This window comes from Podarcis filfolensis (assembly GCF_964270895.1).
Source record: "Podarcis filfolensis genome assembly, chromosome: 8".
Taxonomy (NCBI): domain Eukaryota; kingdom Metazoa; phylum Chordata; class Lepidosauria; order Squamata; family Lacertidae; genus Podarcis; species Podarcis filfolensis.
The window spans coordinates 60,845,496-60,865,348 of NC_139611.1; the positions used below are offsets into that span (position 1 = coordinate 60,845,496).

The 19,853-nt window shown below is 46.0% G+C and overlaps 1 protein-coding gene across 3 annotated transcripts in view; it reads left to right on the plus strand.

The window, feature by feature from the left end:
* Nucleotides 1-19,853, plus strand: part of DLGAP3 (DLG associated protein 3) — a 187,593-nt gene that overhangs the window by 151,527 nt on the left and 16,213 nt on the right. For 2 of the 3 annotated variants that reach the window (XM_083625487.1, XM_083625488.1), the window contains 5 exons: nucleotides 6,648-6,853; nucleotides 7,939-8,053; nucleotides 8,838-9,081; nucleotides 10,128-10,468; nucleotides 15,361-15,446. In XM_083625487.1, the coding sequence (XP_083481613.1) occupies nucleotides 6,648-6,853; nucleotides 7,939-8,053; nucleotides 8,838-9,081; nucleotides 10,128-10,468; nucleotides 15,361-15,446 (992 nt within the window). The remainder of the gene's footprint in view (nucleotides 1-6,647; nucleotides 6,854-7,938; nucleotides 8,054-8,837; nucleotides 9,082-10,127; nucleotides 10,469-15,360; nucleotides 15,447-19,853) is intronic. The other variant, XM_083625489.1, reaches the window with a different exon arrangement.

A 19,853-nucleotide genomic window follows, 5' to 3' on the forward strand; every position in this document is an offset into this window, starting at 1 on the left:
CTGTGTACAATATAAAAACAATATGCGTGAAACAAAATACAACCTAAAACCAATGGAGCCATGTAAGAGCAAGTAAAGAAGTGATTCAGAGGGTTCATACAAATAATTCAGGGTCCAATCTTATGGGTCAGGGAATGTCTGAGCAAAAAGAAACATATTTTCAAGATATTGTGTGAAGCAGCTGGTGGCTACTGTTTCACCTGTGGTAGAGGAAAGGGCATTCCACATAACAGGGTCAACAGCACAGAATGCCCCATTTTGTGGCCACCACCCTATGGTATTCTGTAGAGTGCAATGCCACAAGTAGACGCTCTCCAGTTGGCTTAAGCGATCAGAGTCAGGCAGTTTTTCATGCCTGAGATAACCCTTCCCTTTAGGTAGAGTGAAATCAACCCCTCAGGTGGCAAATGCTATGGACAGTGGGGTCAGTACCCCAGCTATGATCCTTTACTGGAAAGACAAAGCTGTGTGTTCCATGTGGACTGTATTGCACCGTCCCAGTCAATCTTTGCCAACCTGCCTTCCTCTAGATGGTGTTGGACTACATATCCCATCAGCTCCAGCAAGCACAGCTGTGTTGGCTGGGGTGGGTGGGAGTAGTAGTCCAATGAAAGATGCAATTAAAATGCAATTGACAATCACAGCACGTTACAAATGCTGCAGCCACGTTACAAATGCTGCAGCCAACAGAAAAATCATTAAGCAGTCTGCCAAGACCTTTCACAATTTGCAAGTGGTCCGTGGAGGGCAGGGGGACGTTTGGGCACCACAGTCCTAATAAACACATTTTGTATACAATTTGGTGTAATATACATAAGTTTGCCATCCATTCCCCTAATATAATGTAGTTGTATGCTATTTCCATTGATATACAGTATGCATTTCTGTGCACATTTTGTTCTGCCAGAGAACTGCATTGCAAAATTCAGAGAAGTGTGAATTTAGTAGGATATTTGTGCTTCCGTTCATGTATTGTTTTCAGAAGTGTGAATTTCTCCAAGTCCCCTCCCACTTATTCACCAAATAACCTGTGCTCTCTCAATATGACAGAGGAGAATGCAGCAAGATGACTGGTGAGTTACTGAGTCTCTAGGGTCCTGTGTTATCATTAGCTAAGACCACAGCCCAACACTTCTCAATACTATTTGCAAGATCACATCCTGACAACAACAAGCATTACTCTGCTTGAACCAAACCATTTTTATTTGTTGATCCTACAGTATTTCTACCCCATTCCGCAGCTGCGAAAACCTCCTAAAAACCAATAGAGTTCTGAAAACATGACACAGTGGTTGGGAGGAGGAGGGAGGAAAGCAAATTCGCATACTAGTTCTTCATTTTAAAAAAGTTATTATTGTTGTTATAGATATTTATTAATTGCCTTCCAGACAGATAGCTATATCAAGGCAATGTACAAAAATGAGTGAAACTTAGTTGGATATAACCCATTATATTTAGTACATTGCCTTGATAGTCTAACTTAGTCATGTTCATTAATTTCAATAGGTCTGCTCTGAGCAATAAAAACAACTTTTAAAAACCCAATTAGGAACAACACAGAAAGCAACAGAATATGCATTTTTAAAACAATATGAAATGGACACTGCTGGCAGAGGCCTATTCATCCAGCTGGGAAAGCTTGTCAGGAAAATAATGTCTTCATTCCCCGCCAGACAAAGTTCTTAGAAGTGTTCTTACCAGTTTCCCACACAACATTATCTCTCCCAACTGGATAAACAGCCCCATTCATGGAGAAGGAAATTCAAAGGTTTGGTTAGTAGGTTGCTTTTGTTTCAGTGAGGCACAAGTTACTCAGGCCTTGTTTGTATGCATATACAGTGGTACCTCGGGTTACATATGCTTCAGGTTACATATGCTTCAGGCTACAGACTCCGCTAACCCAGAAATAGTGCTTCAGGTTAAGAACTTTGCTTCAGGATAAGAACAGAAATCTTGCTCCGGTGGCGCAGCAGCAGGAGGCCCCTAAAGTGGTGCCTTCAGGTTAAGAACAGTTTCAGGTTAAGAACGGACCTCCAGAACGAATTAAGTACTTAACCCGAGGTACCACTGTATCACAGTTGGAAGGGACCACGAGGGTCGTCTAGTCCAATGCCGTGCAATGCAATAATCTTTCACCCAATGTGGGGCTCAAATCCATGACTCTGAGATTAAGAGTCTCCTGCTCTACCGACTGAGCTACTTCTAACCTTCCCCAACCAGGTGCCCTCTAGTTGTTTTGGACTACAATTCCCATCCTGCTGGCAGGGGTGATGGGAGTTGCAGTCCAAAACATCTGAAGGTGGCTAAATCCACAGTAAAGTTTTGCTTCATGTGAAACTCTGGTCAGGCCTGAGTGTTCCATTTCCCAGCATTCTCTAATCACAGGGCACTGCTCACACTGGAAAGCTAGTTCAGTAGAAACAGCCAATCCCAGCCCTCAAGCCTGAGATTTAAGGCTCCAGTTAACTTGGGGGGGGGTGCCAAGCTGGGGACAACAAAGATTGGAGACCACCCTCCACAGCCCGTGGCACTAGTCAAAGTCCTGCCTAAGGATCCCCCATCTCCTTCAGCCTCGACATATCAAAACTTATCCTGCTCCTTCTGTTTACATCCTTCTGCTCCCAGACATGATCCAAACTCCCCCCTTACCCCAGCTTAGAGGCTTACTCAGCCAGCCAGCTCCATGACGGGCTTGTTCTTTTTTAATTAAAAGCTAATTAACTCTTCTCGCTCTCCCTCTCTGTGTGTGTTTTTTTCCCCAGGGGGAAGGAGAGATTGAATGACACTTGACTTGATTGCCCATCCAGAGTGAGGGGCTGGGGGGAGGAGGTGCTGTATAGGGAACACTCTGCCCATCCCATCCTCGCTTTGGCTGTCCCCATCTCAGCCTACTGCAGCAGGGGGGTGGGCCCAAGGATGAAAAGAAACATCCCTTGATGTTTCCTGGGAGAAAGAGACAAAGAGGCAACTGTGTCTGTTCCGGCCTCTTGCTCCCGTCCACCTGTTTTGCCCTCCTCCCGATAGCCCAAGGGATGCCAACTCGTCACCGGAAACTGGTAAGGGTTCATCGGTGCAGACAGATGTTTGCCTGTCTGCTTTGCTGCTCTGGTTATGGGTGGGATTTCATCTGCCGGAGGAGCTATGAGGTGAGGATTTCTGGATGGGAGAAAGCCCTGCCTCTTTCTAGAGCAGACGTGCTTCCATGGGGTGGGAAACGAAATGACTTGGTCTGGGGAAATTCCATCACATCTGGAGAGTCTTGAGCTGAAGGGTAGGCAGGGTTCAAGCTCTGTTGCCAACCTGGCAACCTCCAAATATTTTTGAACTATAACTTCCATCAGCTGAAGGGCACCAAGTTGTCAAAGGATGCTCTAGAGAACTATGATGTATAGGTCAGGTTGTGTCTACAAGTAGGCAGTTTCCAGCTTTCTGGGGGCTAGGAAGCCAACTTTGGTTGCCTCTAGCCAAAGAGCTCTGTTAGCTCCAAGATCTTGATGAGTCCATGTTTTGGGAATTTGGAATTGCATATGGAAATGTGGTGATAACTTCAGTAGCTAACCTAATCGCCAAACTGTACAGGGTATCAGGAGTTCCATCACTGGATCCCCTGGCTTTTTAGAAAACTTAAAAATAGCTACCTGGGGGGTGGGGTGCAAGTTGGATCTGAACCACTGAGGTAGGGGGACTAATGCATTTCCCCAGACTGTTTCCCCAGTTTAACTGTTCCATATGTGCCCCCCCCCCAAAAAAAGCTTAGATCAGCTGTGGAGGTAGAGAGAGCTCATCTGTATTTTGCCTGTATTTTCACCTTTGCTGGCTAATTGAAGTTTCGGTGATTAGGATTAGGATTAGGATTTATTTACTGCCCTATACCTGCAAGTCTCAGGGTGGTTCACAGGATAAAATCAAATTATAAAACCACCAAGTACATAATCAAAATAAAAGCAACAACAACTCAATAACCCTCCCCCAGTGCTATGTATATGATTTATTCTGTGTGTGTTGTCAGGGCTTTTTTTCCAGCTGGAACTCACCAGAACTGAGTACTGGCACCTCTTTGGTGCATTTGGGGCAAGCTTTAAAAAACATTTCCCCTCTTTAAAAAGCTCACATATGATTTGGCTGTAGGAGACAATCGCTTTAAGTGTATGAAGCAAAATATGGCACATAGGACAACCAATTTTACTCATGTATCTTATTCATCCTTCTCAGTATGGGCTCCTGAAAGCTGTAGTCCATAACACCTGGTGAGCACCAGGTTGGCGAAGGCTAGTTTAATGTATTGCAGTACCAACATTTAATTACCCCAAAAGAGAACTTAGCAGTTGTACACATCTCTTATTTAATTTGTAAATCTTAATAAAAATATTGATATCTTCTAATAAACACTTAGCTTAATGTATTTTGGGATATAGGAACTCAGAGGAACCCTCTGAACATCAAGTCAGATCAAGTTTGCACACCCCTGTAGATCCCTTGATTTGACATCACCACCTGATGACTGGTAGCTGAATGTGTGAATGAGCTCTGATGAAAAATGTATGTCTTCTTGAAATGACGTCTGAGAGTGCAGTTCACTCTCAGATAAGTATCTTTCAGCTGCAGCCTCCTGCAACTATGTTAGCCAGGATCAACCCCATAAATTAAACAATGGGTTAACAGTTGATTAGCAGACTTGGATTTGGCTGCTTTTTGGCTGCAGAAGATCAGATCACTTTTTTTCTGAACTCGTACAATATATAAATACCAACATTTCTTTATGTAAAAAGTTCTTCTTAAAGCTCAGGGATAGAACTTTGAGTGGACTCTGTTGTTGTTGTTGTTTTAAAAATCCAACTTCCTTTAAGATGTGAGTATTTTCCCCTTGTGAATATTTTTAAGTAAAAAGAGCAATATTCATTTTGACATTTCACATGAAGATAGAAGGCAGCAGAGTCTGGAGAAGATGTTTTCAGAAGCAAGGGAATAAGGGTTGTATCCAACCACTGCAGCACTAAGTCAAAGTCTCTTGGCAGCGTACTTCTTCCACTAGCAAAATGTTTCCGCTGCAGCAGAACATTGTTGCACAAGGAAATGCATAAGCAGGTTGCTGGTAACTTTGTTGCACAATGGATTTCACAATCTGTCGTGCAACAGATTTCCCCTTGTGCAACTGTTGCAATGAATTTGTCTGTTGTACAACATTAAAACTCACCCATGTGCCAACACAAAAGCCCTTGGCACCAGCAAACAGAGAACATTAGATACAGTCCTATGACATACACACACCAAAGAAAAAAGCCCACAGAAGAAGAAACTAGCTGGGCACATTTGCATCCTAGTTTCTATCTTATGATGCATAAAAAACACATCCATTCTATGCAGATAAACCAGTTTATGATTTATTGATATGGCTTCCTTTTAGCATGAAGGGATGATGGGAGTCATAGGACAGCAACACATGGAGGGCAGTGGGTTTCCCATTAGTATTGAGGTGTAATAAGTTCAGAAAGCAAGGTTTACTAGGACCCTGGGGTCCAGCAACCTGGAGCCAGGTGCAGAATAGTGACCTTGGGGTGGAGCCAGACCCAAAACAGTACTTTGGGGTGGAGCCAATTACATGATGCATCCCAGGAGCCATGCACTGAGATGATCTGCATCTGCAAACCTGAGGCTACATCTGAGTTGCTACCGATCAGCAATTCTAACACATAAATCTAAAACAGGTTAGCAGAATTGAGCAAAGACCTGGTCGAAAGCAACTGAACAGCCCTTACAAGCAAGCAATACAGACACTGCGAGAGAAGTAATTAGCACAAGTCCAATCATGGCAGAGATCTATTTCTTTTTTGCTTGCAATTTCAGAAACAGAGGAAGTTACTTTACACCGAGTCAGACCATTGGCCCATCTAGCTCAGCACCGTCTACATTTACCAACAGTGGCTCTCCAGGGTTTCGGAGAGGGTGTCTCTCCCAGCCCTACCTGGAGGTGCCAGGAATTGAACCAGGGACCTTCTGCATGCAATGCATGTCCACTGTCACTGTGCTTTGGCTCTTCCATATTTTACTTACTATTGTTAAATCATTGAAAATCAGAACCTGTAGCAAACTACAAACCACCCAGGGACCTAACATTAGATCTCAGTGTATTTGTAGCAGGCAGGCAGTTTCTTACAGACAGCTTATGAGAGCCATAACCTTTGCATCCCTTAGCAGTCTCCAGTGGAGATGTCAGAGAGCTTCAGGGCATCTAACCTACTCCCCCCCCCCTCATCTTTCCCTGGGAACTGTAGTTTGGGCAGGCTTATCGATCACTGGCAGAAAATTCTCACCAAGCTACAAAGAGTCCCTGTCAGGGATAAAGAGGGTATAAATAAATAAATAATGGTGATTATTATTACAGTTAAGGGTTTTTAAAACCAATACAAGTTTGTTGTGCAGAGTGGACTCCTAAGTCAAACAGAGTGCTATCGTTCTCACAGGGATGTTTGAGCAGGTTGGTAGAAGAACATAATCAAGATGCAGTCATTCCCTCAAATGCTATAGGTGCATCCTTGGGGCTGTCATAAATTGTCACCGGCATCTTCTGTGGAACTTCCTATTAGCCTCAAACTATCAAGCATATATGCACACAGATACACTCTGCATGAAATTTCTTTTTCCTTCAGGTACCCCAAGATGATTGGGGAGGATATCCAGCTTCAGGGAAGGATGGAGAGATACCCTGTCGACGGATGCGGAGTGGCAGCTATATCAAGGCCATGGGAGACGATGACAGTGGGGACTCGGATACCAGCACCAAGGTGTCTCCCAAGGGGGTGACCCGGCGTGAGGGGTACCGCCGTTCCTCCAGTGTAGATCAGGCCAGAACCAAGTAAGAAACTGAGAACAGCGCATTTCTCATATAGCCACGCAGGGTGGTGGGGAGATGCTCAGCAAAGGGAACAAAAAATATATGGAATTTTTATTGGGTGGCAACTGATAAGTAAGGTGAGATGTCTTGACCATGAGCAGGAGCCCATGCATAGAAGGGGTTCTTAGGCAAGAGGCATGTAGGACCAAACTGGAGTTTCAGGACCTTGGAGAACACCAAGCCCTGCAGTTGCACAAATGAGAAACTGGCCTTCTATCCCTTTTGGACCAAACTACACCCTTCTAGGCTTGACTCCTTTCCTAAAGGGTGGAGTATCTTCAGTGGGTAGTTCTGGAAACTTAGCTTTTCATCACCTTATAATCAGCTTCCACCTTATTCAAGTCAGTGGGAAGCATCCAGCCCCTGCTGTAAATGGGTCCAGCTTCTTGGAAGAACCTGGCTCAGAGTGTACTCAGTCACAAGGGGCTCTTGGCTAGGCTTAGTGCCAAGCTCAGCACCTCTTTCTGATCCAGCTGCCTCTTCCTCCTTTGATACAGTCCTCACACCTGCTCAGGATCCATGACAAAGGATGGGGGCTGTCATATAAAGCTTCTACCCATCCATTTTTGTGTTTCTTTAAAACTATGCTCCACACCAGCTGAGAAACCTTTTTCCAGCCCAAGGACCATATTCTCTTGTAGGAAACTTTCCAAGGATCACATACCAGGGATGGGTGAGCAGAACAAAAATGTACAGTTTACCTTTGTGCACTTGTCTGGCTTCCAGACATCCCTCTCTGACCTCCATCAGGCAAGCAACAGACATTCCAACCTGGCAAAAAGAAAAAAAAAGTGAAGCAGAACTGGTGAGGGTGTGGCCTATAGAGAGAGGGTGTGGCCTGTGGAGAATCCCAAGGGCCCAATAGAGGGACTTGGAGGGCTGCCTTTGGCTTTGGGGCCTGAAGTTTCCTACCCTTATCTGATAGGATCAGGGCAGAGAGCTTGCAAAGTCAAACCCAGCCAGCCCTGAGTCAATTTCCATCTGCTCTGATCATGTCATGTTTTGGGTTTTGTTCAGAAACCTTTCTTCCCCATGTCTCTCATTAGGTTTGCAAGTAGGCACTATTCTGACTCATATATCTGTAACTGTCCCAGCTGCTGCACATCACCCCGAATCCGGCCACGGGGACAAGGGTATGGACGTTCCTTTACCACCGGGCAGGTGAGGTGATTTGTTTTTAGCTCTTGCCTTACAGGAAGGGGACTGGGTAGAGATGGGTGAGGGATCTGTGGCCTTCCTGCCACAGGACTCTGGCTCCCATCAACTCCAGCTGGCCCTGGCTAGTGTTCAGGGATGGTGGGAACTGGATGTGAAAATCTGGAAGGCACCAGACTGAGCAAGGCTGCACTTCACCATACTGGATTTTTCAAACATCTGGATTTGAAAGCCACCTTAAAGGTGCTTGTCCAAATGTGGGTGACTCATCCAGTGAATTGCTCTGTCCAATAACAACAACTCTAAAGCAGCCTTCTTCAACCTGATGCTCTCCAGATGTTGTTTACCCTCTAGACGATGCTCAAATCCAAATCTAATCAGCCCCAGCCAGCATGTCCAATGATGAGACAAGGTGCGAGCTGGAGTACAACATCACCTGGAGAGCCACAGGTTCCCTACCCTGGGGTACAAGAATTGGAGAGTGGAGGGGAAAACTGACATCTGTGTAAATTGGGCCATGTGTCTTCAAATGTGGGGCACCTTCCTTAGTGGGGTTCAAGTGGACTGTCAATATTTCAATGCCACCATAATCAGTCAGTTTGAAATATCAAGTGTCCACCTGAATCCCCAAGTGAGGATTTTCTTTTCCCCTTCCAGAAGTGTGGGTGCAGAGGAGGATGGGATTTTGTGGGGAAATTGGACAGATTTGCACATCCCTAATCCTGGCACCATAGGTCTTAGCTCCATTCACGGCCTTCCATACCCCTCCATCTTCTTCCCCTTTCCTCAGATTAATGATGAGTTGAACCACCAGTTTGAGGCCGTGTGTGAGTCTGTCTTTGGAGAGGTGGAGTCGCAGGCTGTCGAGGCCTTAGACCTGCCCGGTTGCTTCCGCATGCGCAGCCATAGCTACCTGAGAGCCATCCAAGCTGGCTGCTCCCAGGACGATGACTGCCTCTCTCTCTTTACCATGGCAACCACCACCCACCAGCCTGGCCAGCCCCTCACCAGCAGCATTCTCAAGCCAAGCACCTGTAAGTACCAACACAGGACTTCGGAAGCTGGTTTGAACCAGGTCAGACTCCTGGCCCACCCAGCTCAGTACAGTCTGCCCTGGCTGTTTGCATCTCTCAAGGGTTTCAGAGGCAGATTCTTTCCCAGCTCTACCTGGAGATGCTGGGATTTAACCTGGGACCTTCTGCATACAAAGCAGGTGCTCGGCTCCTGACCTGCACCCCCTCACCAACAACAGGAAGTTGGTTCATCATCTTCACACGGTTTATTCAATGTGGTGCCCTCCCCTCCAGATGTGGCTGAATTCCAACTCCTGTGCGAGCTGAGGTTGAAGCGAGTTAGAGTCCGATAACATCTGGAGGGCACTTCAGTGGCTCCCCCTGTTCTACACTGACAGGCAGAGGCTCTCTCAAAGCTTTCAGACAAGACTTTCCCCAGCCCAACCTGGAGATGGCTAAGGTTAAATCTGAGCTCCTGGCCCAAACTTGTTCTGGTCCGATGTGACCCACTCTCAGAGATACTATGCAACATTTGTATATTTTATCTGTTTAAAAATGCCTGTCCCAATTTCCTTGCTAAATTAATTCAAAATGGCTCACAAATTGGTATAGGAAAGGAAGGTGGGGAAACCCCATAGCTAGCAAATACCTCTGCAAGTCTTCTCACTCCTAGGCCAATGACAACGAAATGTGTGTGTGAAACATTTCCAAAACAAGGCAAACAGTGGAGGGATGAGGGAGCTTGAAGGACATGGAGGCTGCCTTATATTGAATCAGACCATTGGTCCATCTAGTTCAGTACTGTCTGTGCTGATTGGCCGGAGCTCTCCAGGTTTTTGGAGATGATCCTTTCCTAGCCCTCCCTAGAGATGCCAGGGATTGAACCTGGGACCTTCTGCATGCAAATCAGTTTGGCACTGAGCTACAGCCCTTCCTCATCCCCATTGCCTCACCACATCATGAGCCCTGTCCAATAGGTGCCCGTATGAGTAGAAAGCTCCCTTCTTATTGACACATTTTGCTTTCCTTCCCTGTCTCTCCACCCCGCACCCTACCCCTCCGTGTAGCCTTTAGTTACAGGAAAGCTCCCCCTCCCCTCCCTTCAGGAATGAAAGCCAAGCCCCTCATTTCGGTGACGACGCAAAGCAGCTCTGAGTCCGCCCATGACAGCTTCCTGCCCAGGGAAGTCAAAAGGAGTCCATCGTGGTCCAAAGAGGCCGCCAAGCGCTGCAACTCCACAGAGAGCCTAGAAAGCACCAAGATCACTGCCATGTCCCTGGACTTGCCTTCAATCCAACCCAGGACTGCCCCCAACCCCCCCACCCTCATCATCAGGACGATTCCGGGGAGGGAGGAGCTAAGAAGTTTGGCTCGTCAGAGGAAATGGCGCCCATCTATCGGAGTTCAGGTAGGTTCAGGGTGGGTCCAGGACTGCAGGGAGGTTCGGGCTTGGGGGGCACAATTTAGTGAGTGGGGAAAAAAACCAGAAGGAAACCTCTCCCTGACTACTAAAGACATGCGCAAAAACCCAAAAGTCAAAGTTTCAAATTAAGTGTTTTTTATAACCAACCTATGAGGTATATATATATCACTGTTTTCTTTTTTAAAGTATTCCACCATCAAAAGGTCCACCATCAGCCTTTAATATAAACAGTTCTCTCATAAAATATTATATCACGTAATACACAAAAGTATAATTTTTACATGAACATAGATTATATCCTAAAGCTTAAATATATTTCTGGAGCTTCATACTGTATGAACCAGATACTCTGTTGATGTTAATACTGTCCATACATACATCAGCAAATATTTCACACCCTTGCCCAGTTCAAAAGATGGTATCGCTCTAATCCACCGAAGAAGTTTGCTGAAGTAGAAACACCTGTGGCACCATCAGGAGCTACTGAACACACCTAAATTACAGATATATATATATCTTGTGATTTAAAAGACAGCTCATTATATACCTTGAGAAATCTGCCCTAAAATGTTGATGAATTTTGATGAAGTCTCTTAAGAACAAATTGCAAATTGGTGCAGTAATGTGGATAACTGAACTTAGGACTGGAAAAATGAGAATCTGAGAGGAATCAAAACTGGCAGATCCATCCATCCCTAAGAGAAGGACAAGATAGTGCCCCTCACACCCACATACATTCCACATACAGAAGCCAGCTGGACTGGCAGACAGACCTTATTTCAACACTGGTGACAGAACCGCATTCTCGGCTCCTTTGCCCAGCCATTGGGTGGTTAGTTTTATTGTTCTATGCTGCTTTACGTTGTGTGTGTTCTTTGGTTTCATGGCAGTTTATGTTTGGCTTTTATCGTATGGTATGTTGGTTGATCCTGTTACATACTACCCTGGGATCTGTTTGGATGCAGCCTGGATTAGACATTTAAAAAATACATAACCAATAAAAAAGTACCTTGCTAGCAAAGCAAGAGAATATAAGATCACAGGACAATGTTTCTCAGTTGCTTTGCTTCAATTTGCTTTGCTACTCCATTCATTTTTAAAATTTATTGGTTGTGTTGATCATTCAAGCCACGTTTGTTTTGTTTTCCATTTGTGCACGGGGTCTTCGGTTTTCGTTCTTCCCATCTGTTATTTCCCTTTGCAGTGAATCAGTTGTGAATTTGTAGGCACTTTGGGTTTTGTCCAATGTACTCGTTCCATTAAGTATTTACAGTTGCACAATGGAACATTCCCCCCTGTCCTCCCCCCTTAAGTGCCCCAAGCCCTCCCTAAATCTGTGCTGGAGGGTTGGGGGAACCAACTCACAAACAGATTAAGGGGTGGCATGTGGAGAGAGGAGAGTTCTGTTGGGCACACATAAATCATTGTGCTAATGGAGCAAGTTACTTAGTGCTGCATTGGACAGCCCTATTGTTTGCCTCAAAGGGTTCAGACCTCTGCTGTGTGTTTGTAGTTTTGAGCGCAGGTCAGGCTCATTATGCATCTGGGCTGGAGTTGGCTGGAAGGGGTTAGGAATGAGACTGCCATCCCTGTGGTGGTTGGTAGGGGAGATACAAAGGTGAGCAAAGGTATATGACATCAAAGCCCTTGCCCCCTCTGTTTCACTGGTTGCATTTCAAAGTCTGTGGGTGCTAGTCAGTCAGCCCCCTGCTTGGTGGTGGTGTTGCTAAATGCCAGGTCTAACCAGAATAAAACCTTGATCATCCATGATTTGTTCACCTTATTTTTGAGATTGTAAGTTATTTTCAACTGTTTTTAATCTTGTGTTTGAATGTTGTAACCCATCCTTTGAGCTTGGGGTGAAGGGTGTGTAAAATAGTACCAGTAGAATAATAGAATTTTTGAGTTGGAAGGGACCGTGAATGTCAACTAGTCCAACCCTCTGCAATTCAGGACTTTTTTATACAACATGGGGTAGCAAACCCATGACCCTGAGATTAAGAGTCTCATGCTCTACTGACTGAGCTATACAGTAACAGTAGTAGTAGTAGTAGTAGTCGTAGTAGTAGTAGTGATGATGATGATGATGATGATGCTTTATATGCTGGAGGTACTTGGGAGGAAAAATTGGGTGAAGTCTCAGAAATTTGAGTATAAGCAGGGAGGGGGAATCTTTTTTACCGCAAGGTCAACCTTTAGAGGGCCACATGGCAGTGCTGTGTGGGGCCAGAAGCAAAAGTGAGTGAAGAAATGCATGTAAATATTACCTTTGTACAGTAGGTTAGTTTCTACACACACTTCACATCCTTCTTTATCCTCCATCCAGGCAAGCAAGAAGCATCACCAGGGTTCTAGCCAGACAAGACTCAAGGAGGATGCCAAGCAGGGCCAGTCCCAGAGGCAGAGTCCCAGAGGCAAGACAGAGAAGCCTGGAAGGCTGCCTGGACCAGAGATTCCTTGTCCCTTTGATAAGCTAAAGAAGTCAAGGGAACCTCAGGTAGCCGGAAAGGAGGTAGAATCTGGAACAGCCTTTCCTTCTGTCTTAGACTAGATTAGGAAGCTTACGCTGAGCTTACTTAGAGAAACTCTGAGGCTGCATGGCTGTTTTTTCCCAAGGCTCAGAGATGTCGCTGGGTTTGTCCACTAGTCTCTAGAGCTTTAAAGACACTATTGGATTTATTCCAGCAATTGGCATCCAGGGTTTTGCCTAAAAATAGATTTAAGTAAAAACTGCTCTTTTCTTCATGCCCCCTGAAAATCTCCATCTGACCTATTCCAGCTATGAAGGGGGCAAACAAAGCAAACGAGGGATACATAGAAGCAAATGAATATATGGTTATCAGAACTCATCCATTCCTCTGGCATTTGTTTCTTGACTGGTTCCAATTTGGAATGAAATTAATAAACCCATTTAATTTCCATTTCCACAAAATGCCCATGCACCTTGATCTGTTACAAATTGAGGGTCTAATGATACTCCTCCATAGGGGAAGCCAGAGCTCAAAGGAGCAATGTAGACAGTTCTGGCATTCATGTTCACTGGTTCAATCCTCCTGAGCATAGAGAGAGTTGAGTAGACTGTCCTTTTCAAAAGGTGGCATTGTTTATCTTACGAACAAGGGAGTGTGAAATGAGGACTTTCATCTTAGCTTACACAGGCTACAGAAAATGCCTGTAGGGTGAAATTCAAGTCATTTCTGACCAGATGTGGAAAATCCCAATGGTTTGTGACGTTTCATGGTTTCAGTAAGCAAAGATTCCAATTTTTGGCGATGACTTCAAACTTCTAATGAAAAAGAGCTCCAAGGCAGGCACCTGGTTCATGTTCTCCCCTTTTGCTAGTTTTAATTTTTATTAGTCTCCTAAATTTGCATTTCCTTTGCTTGCCATTTGTTCCTACTTCGTTAGCAGGCCTGTCCCTTGTCAGTAAGAATCAGCACAGGTGTTGTGGAGGGAGGTTAAATTAAGTTCAGACAAGTGTATCCGAGAGGTTCAGCCGAGGGGGCAAGCTGGCGGAAAGGAAGTGTCTGATCCGACTTCATGGTGCGCAGTTGCTTGTTTGACAAGGTCAAAATGTTGGGAGTGGGGGCTTTGGCTCTTAACGAAGCACAAGAAGCTGATGCAAAATGATTCAATTAAGCCACAGCTACCGTTTTCCAAAGGTACTCTTACAAGGCATCACGTCCCGTAGAGGAAACCAATACTTTAGAAATGCAAACTTAAGAAATTAAAATGCCAAATTTATAATTTCTGCTCTAGTAGGGGTTCATTCGACTGCATGGAAGGCAGATAGAGGCCATCAAGAATTTCCACCATTATCTTTACCAGCCAGTTGGAGGCAGATCCATTAGGGCAAATGGCGCACTACCCCGCTGACCTCAGGCTGCCCTCAGCCAGTCAAGGGGTTATGGGGGCCCTGGCTGTCGGCTTCCTCCTCCTCCATCTTGGTGTTGCGCTTGTGGAACTCAGCAGAGGACGAAACTAGACTGAGTTGGCCCTGTTTATCAATGGCTCTGCCTCCACCTACCATTGGCTTCCCTGCCTTCCACAGGGCACCACTGTTACCAGCTCTGCTCCTGTGACTTTAACTACTTGGCATGCAGAAATCTAGCAGATAAAGCTTTTTCCTTTCGTAAAGCCAGGATTGCCAGCTTTTCTAGTCATGTGCCTTGGATTCAATGGATCTGCTCTGAGTAGGGTTACTATTGGGTACAGCCCAGCACTTTACCCACTGTTGCTGTGGAGTTTTCCACTTGAGCCAAAGGAGCAAAATAATTCCCTACCAGCTGCTCCCTCCTGGAGTGTGGGGGTGACCTTTCTCCTCTCTTCCACCCGGCTTGCAGGAGCGTCTTGGCGCTCATCAGGCCTGTGCCTTTGAATGAGGTTCAGCATCCCCAGGGGAAGGAGGGATGAAAGGGGAGGACAGGGCTCCTGAGTACTTGATCTCTGCTCTCCACTCACATGGTTTATCTGGATTTCCGTTTGCATCTGGTGATGGGAATTCAAAATGCCCCCCGCCTGTTTTGCAAGTGCTCTTTCCTCACAGCTCCCTCTCCCTCCCACACAACTATGAATCGTTCTCTGATGCTTCCCTTCTGTACTTCAATACACTTAACTATTCATCTTTCCCTTTCTCCCTCTCCTTACTTTGTTCTCAATTCATTTTGATCATTTTGAATCTTTCTCGCACTTGTCTCCATCTCCTTCATTATTTTTCTTTCCTCTACTTATCAATCCCCCCTTCCCTGTTATCTCTTGCTTCTGCCACTTATCAATTCACCATAAGTGATACCACTTCTGGATTTCCCTTTTCCTCTCTGTTTATCTTTCCTCCTCTTTGCTTCTCCCTCATCCTCATTTCTTTCTCTTTCCCAAAGGTGGAAACCATATCCGATTCAGACACAGAAAGCAGGAGCCGCAGAGAGTTCCACTCCATCGGGGTGCAAGTAGAAGAAGATAAAAGGTACAGCTGGCAAAACATCCCTCTTGGTCCTTTGCATTCCCACCAGGAGGAGCAGCTTTTGCAATCTGCGCACAGCTGTCCCCATGCGCCCTTGCCCCCAAATCAGTATTCATGGCACAAGCCTGGACCAGAGAATCGAGCAAGAGAACCTCGTGGAGCTACGGATGCTGGCTGCTCAGGGCAGCTGGATTGCCCTCCCAGCTCATGAAACAAAGGGGTATCAAGACACAGAGGTGCCAGGCAGAAGCAAATGCCCACACAAGGCTGGCGGTGATGGAATAGGTGACCCGGGACATCCCCTGTCACCAAGCCATCCGCTTTTGTAAAACACTCAAATGCTACATGTTCCCAGCTAGAACCGAAGGGGAATATTAAGCAGGATGAAAGGCTTTATACTCAGGGCTCAACGTATGCTGCTGTTCTGGAGGGTAGAAAAAGCCACAGAGCATAGAAATACGTGCTGGATTTAAGCATACTAAGGCTGTGTACAAACTATACCTTTAAAGCACCATGATACCACTTCGAACAGGGATGGCTTCCCTGGGAAGTGTAGTTTCTTAAGAGGGCTGAGAATTGTTATGAGATGACTGGTCCCCTCACAGAGCTACAATTCTCAAAGTCCCCTGAGAAGAGGGATGGACTATGAAACCACTCTGATGACTATAGTGCTAGGAGTGCAACAAGGGCCTCGTCTCAGCACTTTTAACAACCGACTGCTCCCATAATTCTCTGGGGGGTTTAAAGGGGAATCATAGTGCTTAAACTGGATGGTGTAAATGAGGCCAAAGTCTACATACGCACTATACCTTTAAAGCACATCCATAGCGCATTTCCCCCCTCAAAGAATTCAGGGTACAGTGGTACCTTGGTTTACAAACATAATCCGACTCGGAGATCCAGTTGTAAAACAAAACAGGTTGTCACCCAAGGCGTGCTTTCGCCAATGGGGCCTCCCCCCCCAAAATTGGTTGTAATCCAAAAAAAGGGACACACACTTCCTGGTTTGACGTGGTTGTAATCCAAAATGGTTGTAATCCAAAGCAGTTGCAAACCAAGGTACCACTGTACGGCAGTTTCTTAAGAGTTTCTGGGAATTGCAACTCTGTGAGGGGTAAGCAATGGTGCCCAGAATTCTTTGAGGGGGAAATGTGCCTCAAAGGCACCTTAAAGGTATACTGCATCTGCATTCTAAGAATCTCAGCCTTCACTTGGAAGGAGGGGGAAGCAATCTTACAGCTCTTGTAGGAGAAGTTTGGCTAGAATATTGAAACCCAGTCAGGGTAGCAGAATGATATTTCCAGGGGACAGGAGGTGGAGCTTCAGCAACCCACATATTCACACACACACACACACACACACACACACACACACACTAACACACACTGACTTGCAGCAGATGAGTAAAATGTGCAGAAAATGAAACAATTATGCAGATGTGCTTAAAATATTTGGGTCACAGAACTCAGCTTTCCCAGGCTCAGAATGTGGGCTGTTTGGATTTAAATTCTAAGCGCACGGTAGCTGTATGTAGATACAGGATCAGGCGAGCAGCTTATCTAGCCCAGGTGAGCTGTGGTCCTCCAGATGTTTATGGGCTACAGCTCTTAACATGCCTAATCTCTGGCTCTGCTATGTGAGAGTGAGGAGAGTTGGAGCCCCAAAACTTCTGGAAGACCACAGATGTCCCCACCCCTGATTTAGCCCAATACTCTCGACAGCAGCAGGTGGAAACTCTTTGGGGGTTTTCTCGCTAAGATCTTTCTCAGACAACTTAGCTGAGCCCATGGAAGTATGTGGGTGATCACAGAGAAGCACAGTTTCTCAACAGAAAAGCTTCCTGGGCTCAAAACCCCCGAAGAGGACCATCCATGGACTTGGAAGCCTTGGTAGCTAACTTCTTATAATAGAAACATAAGATGCTGACTCACACTGAGTCCATTTAGGTCAATATTGTCCACACTGACTAGCAGTGGCTCTCCAGAGCTTCAGGCAAAGAGTCTTTTCCAGCCCTACCTGGAGATCCTCAAGATTGAACCTGGGACCTTCTGCATGCAAAGCTCTACCTTGCTCTACCACTGAGCTATAGTCCTACCCAATAATGGGGCTTGTGGGGTGAGGGGCTCACTACAAATTATTGGGGAAGCTTCCATCATTCTCCACCATTGGCTGCGCTAGCTGGGACTGATGGAATTTGAAGTCCAACAACATCAAGGGGATACAAGGTCTCCACGCCTGATATAGACAACACTGAACTAGAAGCCATCGGGGAAGAAGGACCATAGCTCAGTTATAGATCACATGCTTTGCATGCAGGAGATCCCTGGTTCAGAGCTGGGAAATTCTCCTGCCTGAAACCTGGAGAGCCACTGCCACTTTGCATTTGAAATATTGGACCAGATGGGCCAACAACCTGGCTCCAGCTTAATTGTCTGGAAAAGGGCTGTAGCAGTAATAGAACAGGCTTCCTCAACCTCGGCCCTCCAGATGTTTGAGACTACAAGTCCCATCATCCCTGACCACTGGTCCTGCTAGCTAGGGAACCTGGGAGTTGTAGGCCAAAAATATCTGGAGGGCCAAGGTTGAGGAAGCCTGTAATGGAGCATCAGCCAAGTTCAATCCCTGGTGACTCCAGGTAGGGCTCTGGGAATATCCCTCTGAGGGGAAGTAGCTCAGTGGTAGAGCATCTGCCTTGCATGAAGAAGGTCCTATGTTCCATCTTCAGCATCTCCAGGTAGGGCTGGGAGGCAACCTTGCCTGAAACCATGCAGAGCTCCTGCCAGTCAGTGTAGACAGTGCTGAACTAGATGGACCAATGGTCTGACTTAGTAAAGGGAAGCCTTTTGAGGTGTGTGCATGCACTCCTCAGACATGCACTCTAGACTCTCTGAGAAGTCCAGCATCTTTCCACCCCCATTTATTTCCCTTCAGTTCACTGCACGGACACTTGAATCAAAGAGCATGTGAGGTGATCACCATGTAGCTGTCCCATATCTTCATTCAGTCAGGGACTGGCTGGCACGTCCTCTGCTCTGTGTGCTCCCTCCCTCCCTCCCTCTAGTCCTTCAGCATCCATCCAGCGCTGGTTGTCATAGAAACAGGCCAGTGAACAGGAAGGAGGGAGCGATGGAACCATGCAGGCATGATGCTGCTTAGTGGCGGCTTGTCAGTTTCTGAGTTCTCTCCCTCATCCCTACCGCTTCCTTTCTGTAAGGAGAGGAGCCAGGGTTCAAGCATCTCTCAAGCCCCCATCTCACACATGGGAAAGCCCTGCCTCTGAATCCTTTGGGTATTCCGTGGTGCAGAAGGAACATGCAAACTTACACATAGACAGTGAGGCTCTTCTGCTTCTCTTTGAAATGTATTCCAGGGCTGAGCCCTGGCACAAATTAAGCCCCGCTGATTAAGAACATAAAAATATAAAAAGAGCCTGCTGGATCAGAACAATGGCCCATCTTGTCCAACATCCTGTTCTCACAGTGGCCAACCAGATGCCTGTGGGAACCTGCAAACAGGACCCGCAAGCAGGATCCTGCCCTTCCTTCAATCATGACCTAAGAATAAAAGCATGCAAATATATGAGTACCACCATAATAGAACATTTAAGATTACAACAAATGAATTCCACATGCACAACACAGAGCAGCCAAATAAGCAAATAAGCAAAGCAAGCCAGCCAAATAAGCTGGCTGTTAATGTCCACAGCCAGCCACTAAATGCCTGGTGAAATAAGTACATTTTCAAATGAAGCTGAAACAGTAGCAATGTCAGGGACAGTCCGATCTCAGCAGTGCAGTAGTTCCATAAATGGAGAGCCACCATCAAGTAGGCCCCACCCCATGCCGCTTCCCTGAAGATCTTAAAGCACAGGGGAGGCACTCCTTTATGTACTTGGGTCCAAAGCCATATAGGGCCTTACACACCAGCACTCATCTTGGCCTGGTAGCTAATAGGCAGCCAGTGCAAAGTTAGAAAGATGAACATAATATGGTCCCTTCTCACTGCCCCATATAACCATCTGGCAGCAGCTGCAGCCTCCAGACCTTCTTCATAGATACTGAGCGATATGGACCAGCAGGTTGACTTGGTATAGTAATAATAATAATAATAATAATTTATTATTTATACCCCGCCCATCTGGCTGAGCTTCCCCAGCCACTCTGGGCAGCTTCCAACAAAATATTAAAATACAGCAATCCATCAAACATTAAAAGATTCCCTAAACAGGGCTGCCTGTTTGTATAGCACAACTTCCAGGGTTCATACCTGTAAGAACATAGGATACCACTTTATACTGGAGTCATACAATTGGTCCATCTAGCTGAGTATTGTTGACACTGGCCAGCAGCTGTCCATTGATACTGAAACTCTCCAGGGTTTCAGGCAGGCAGCCTTTCCCAGTCCTACCTT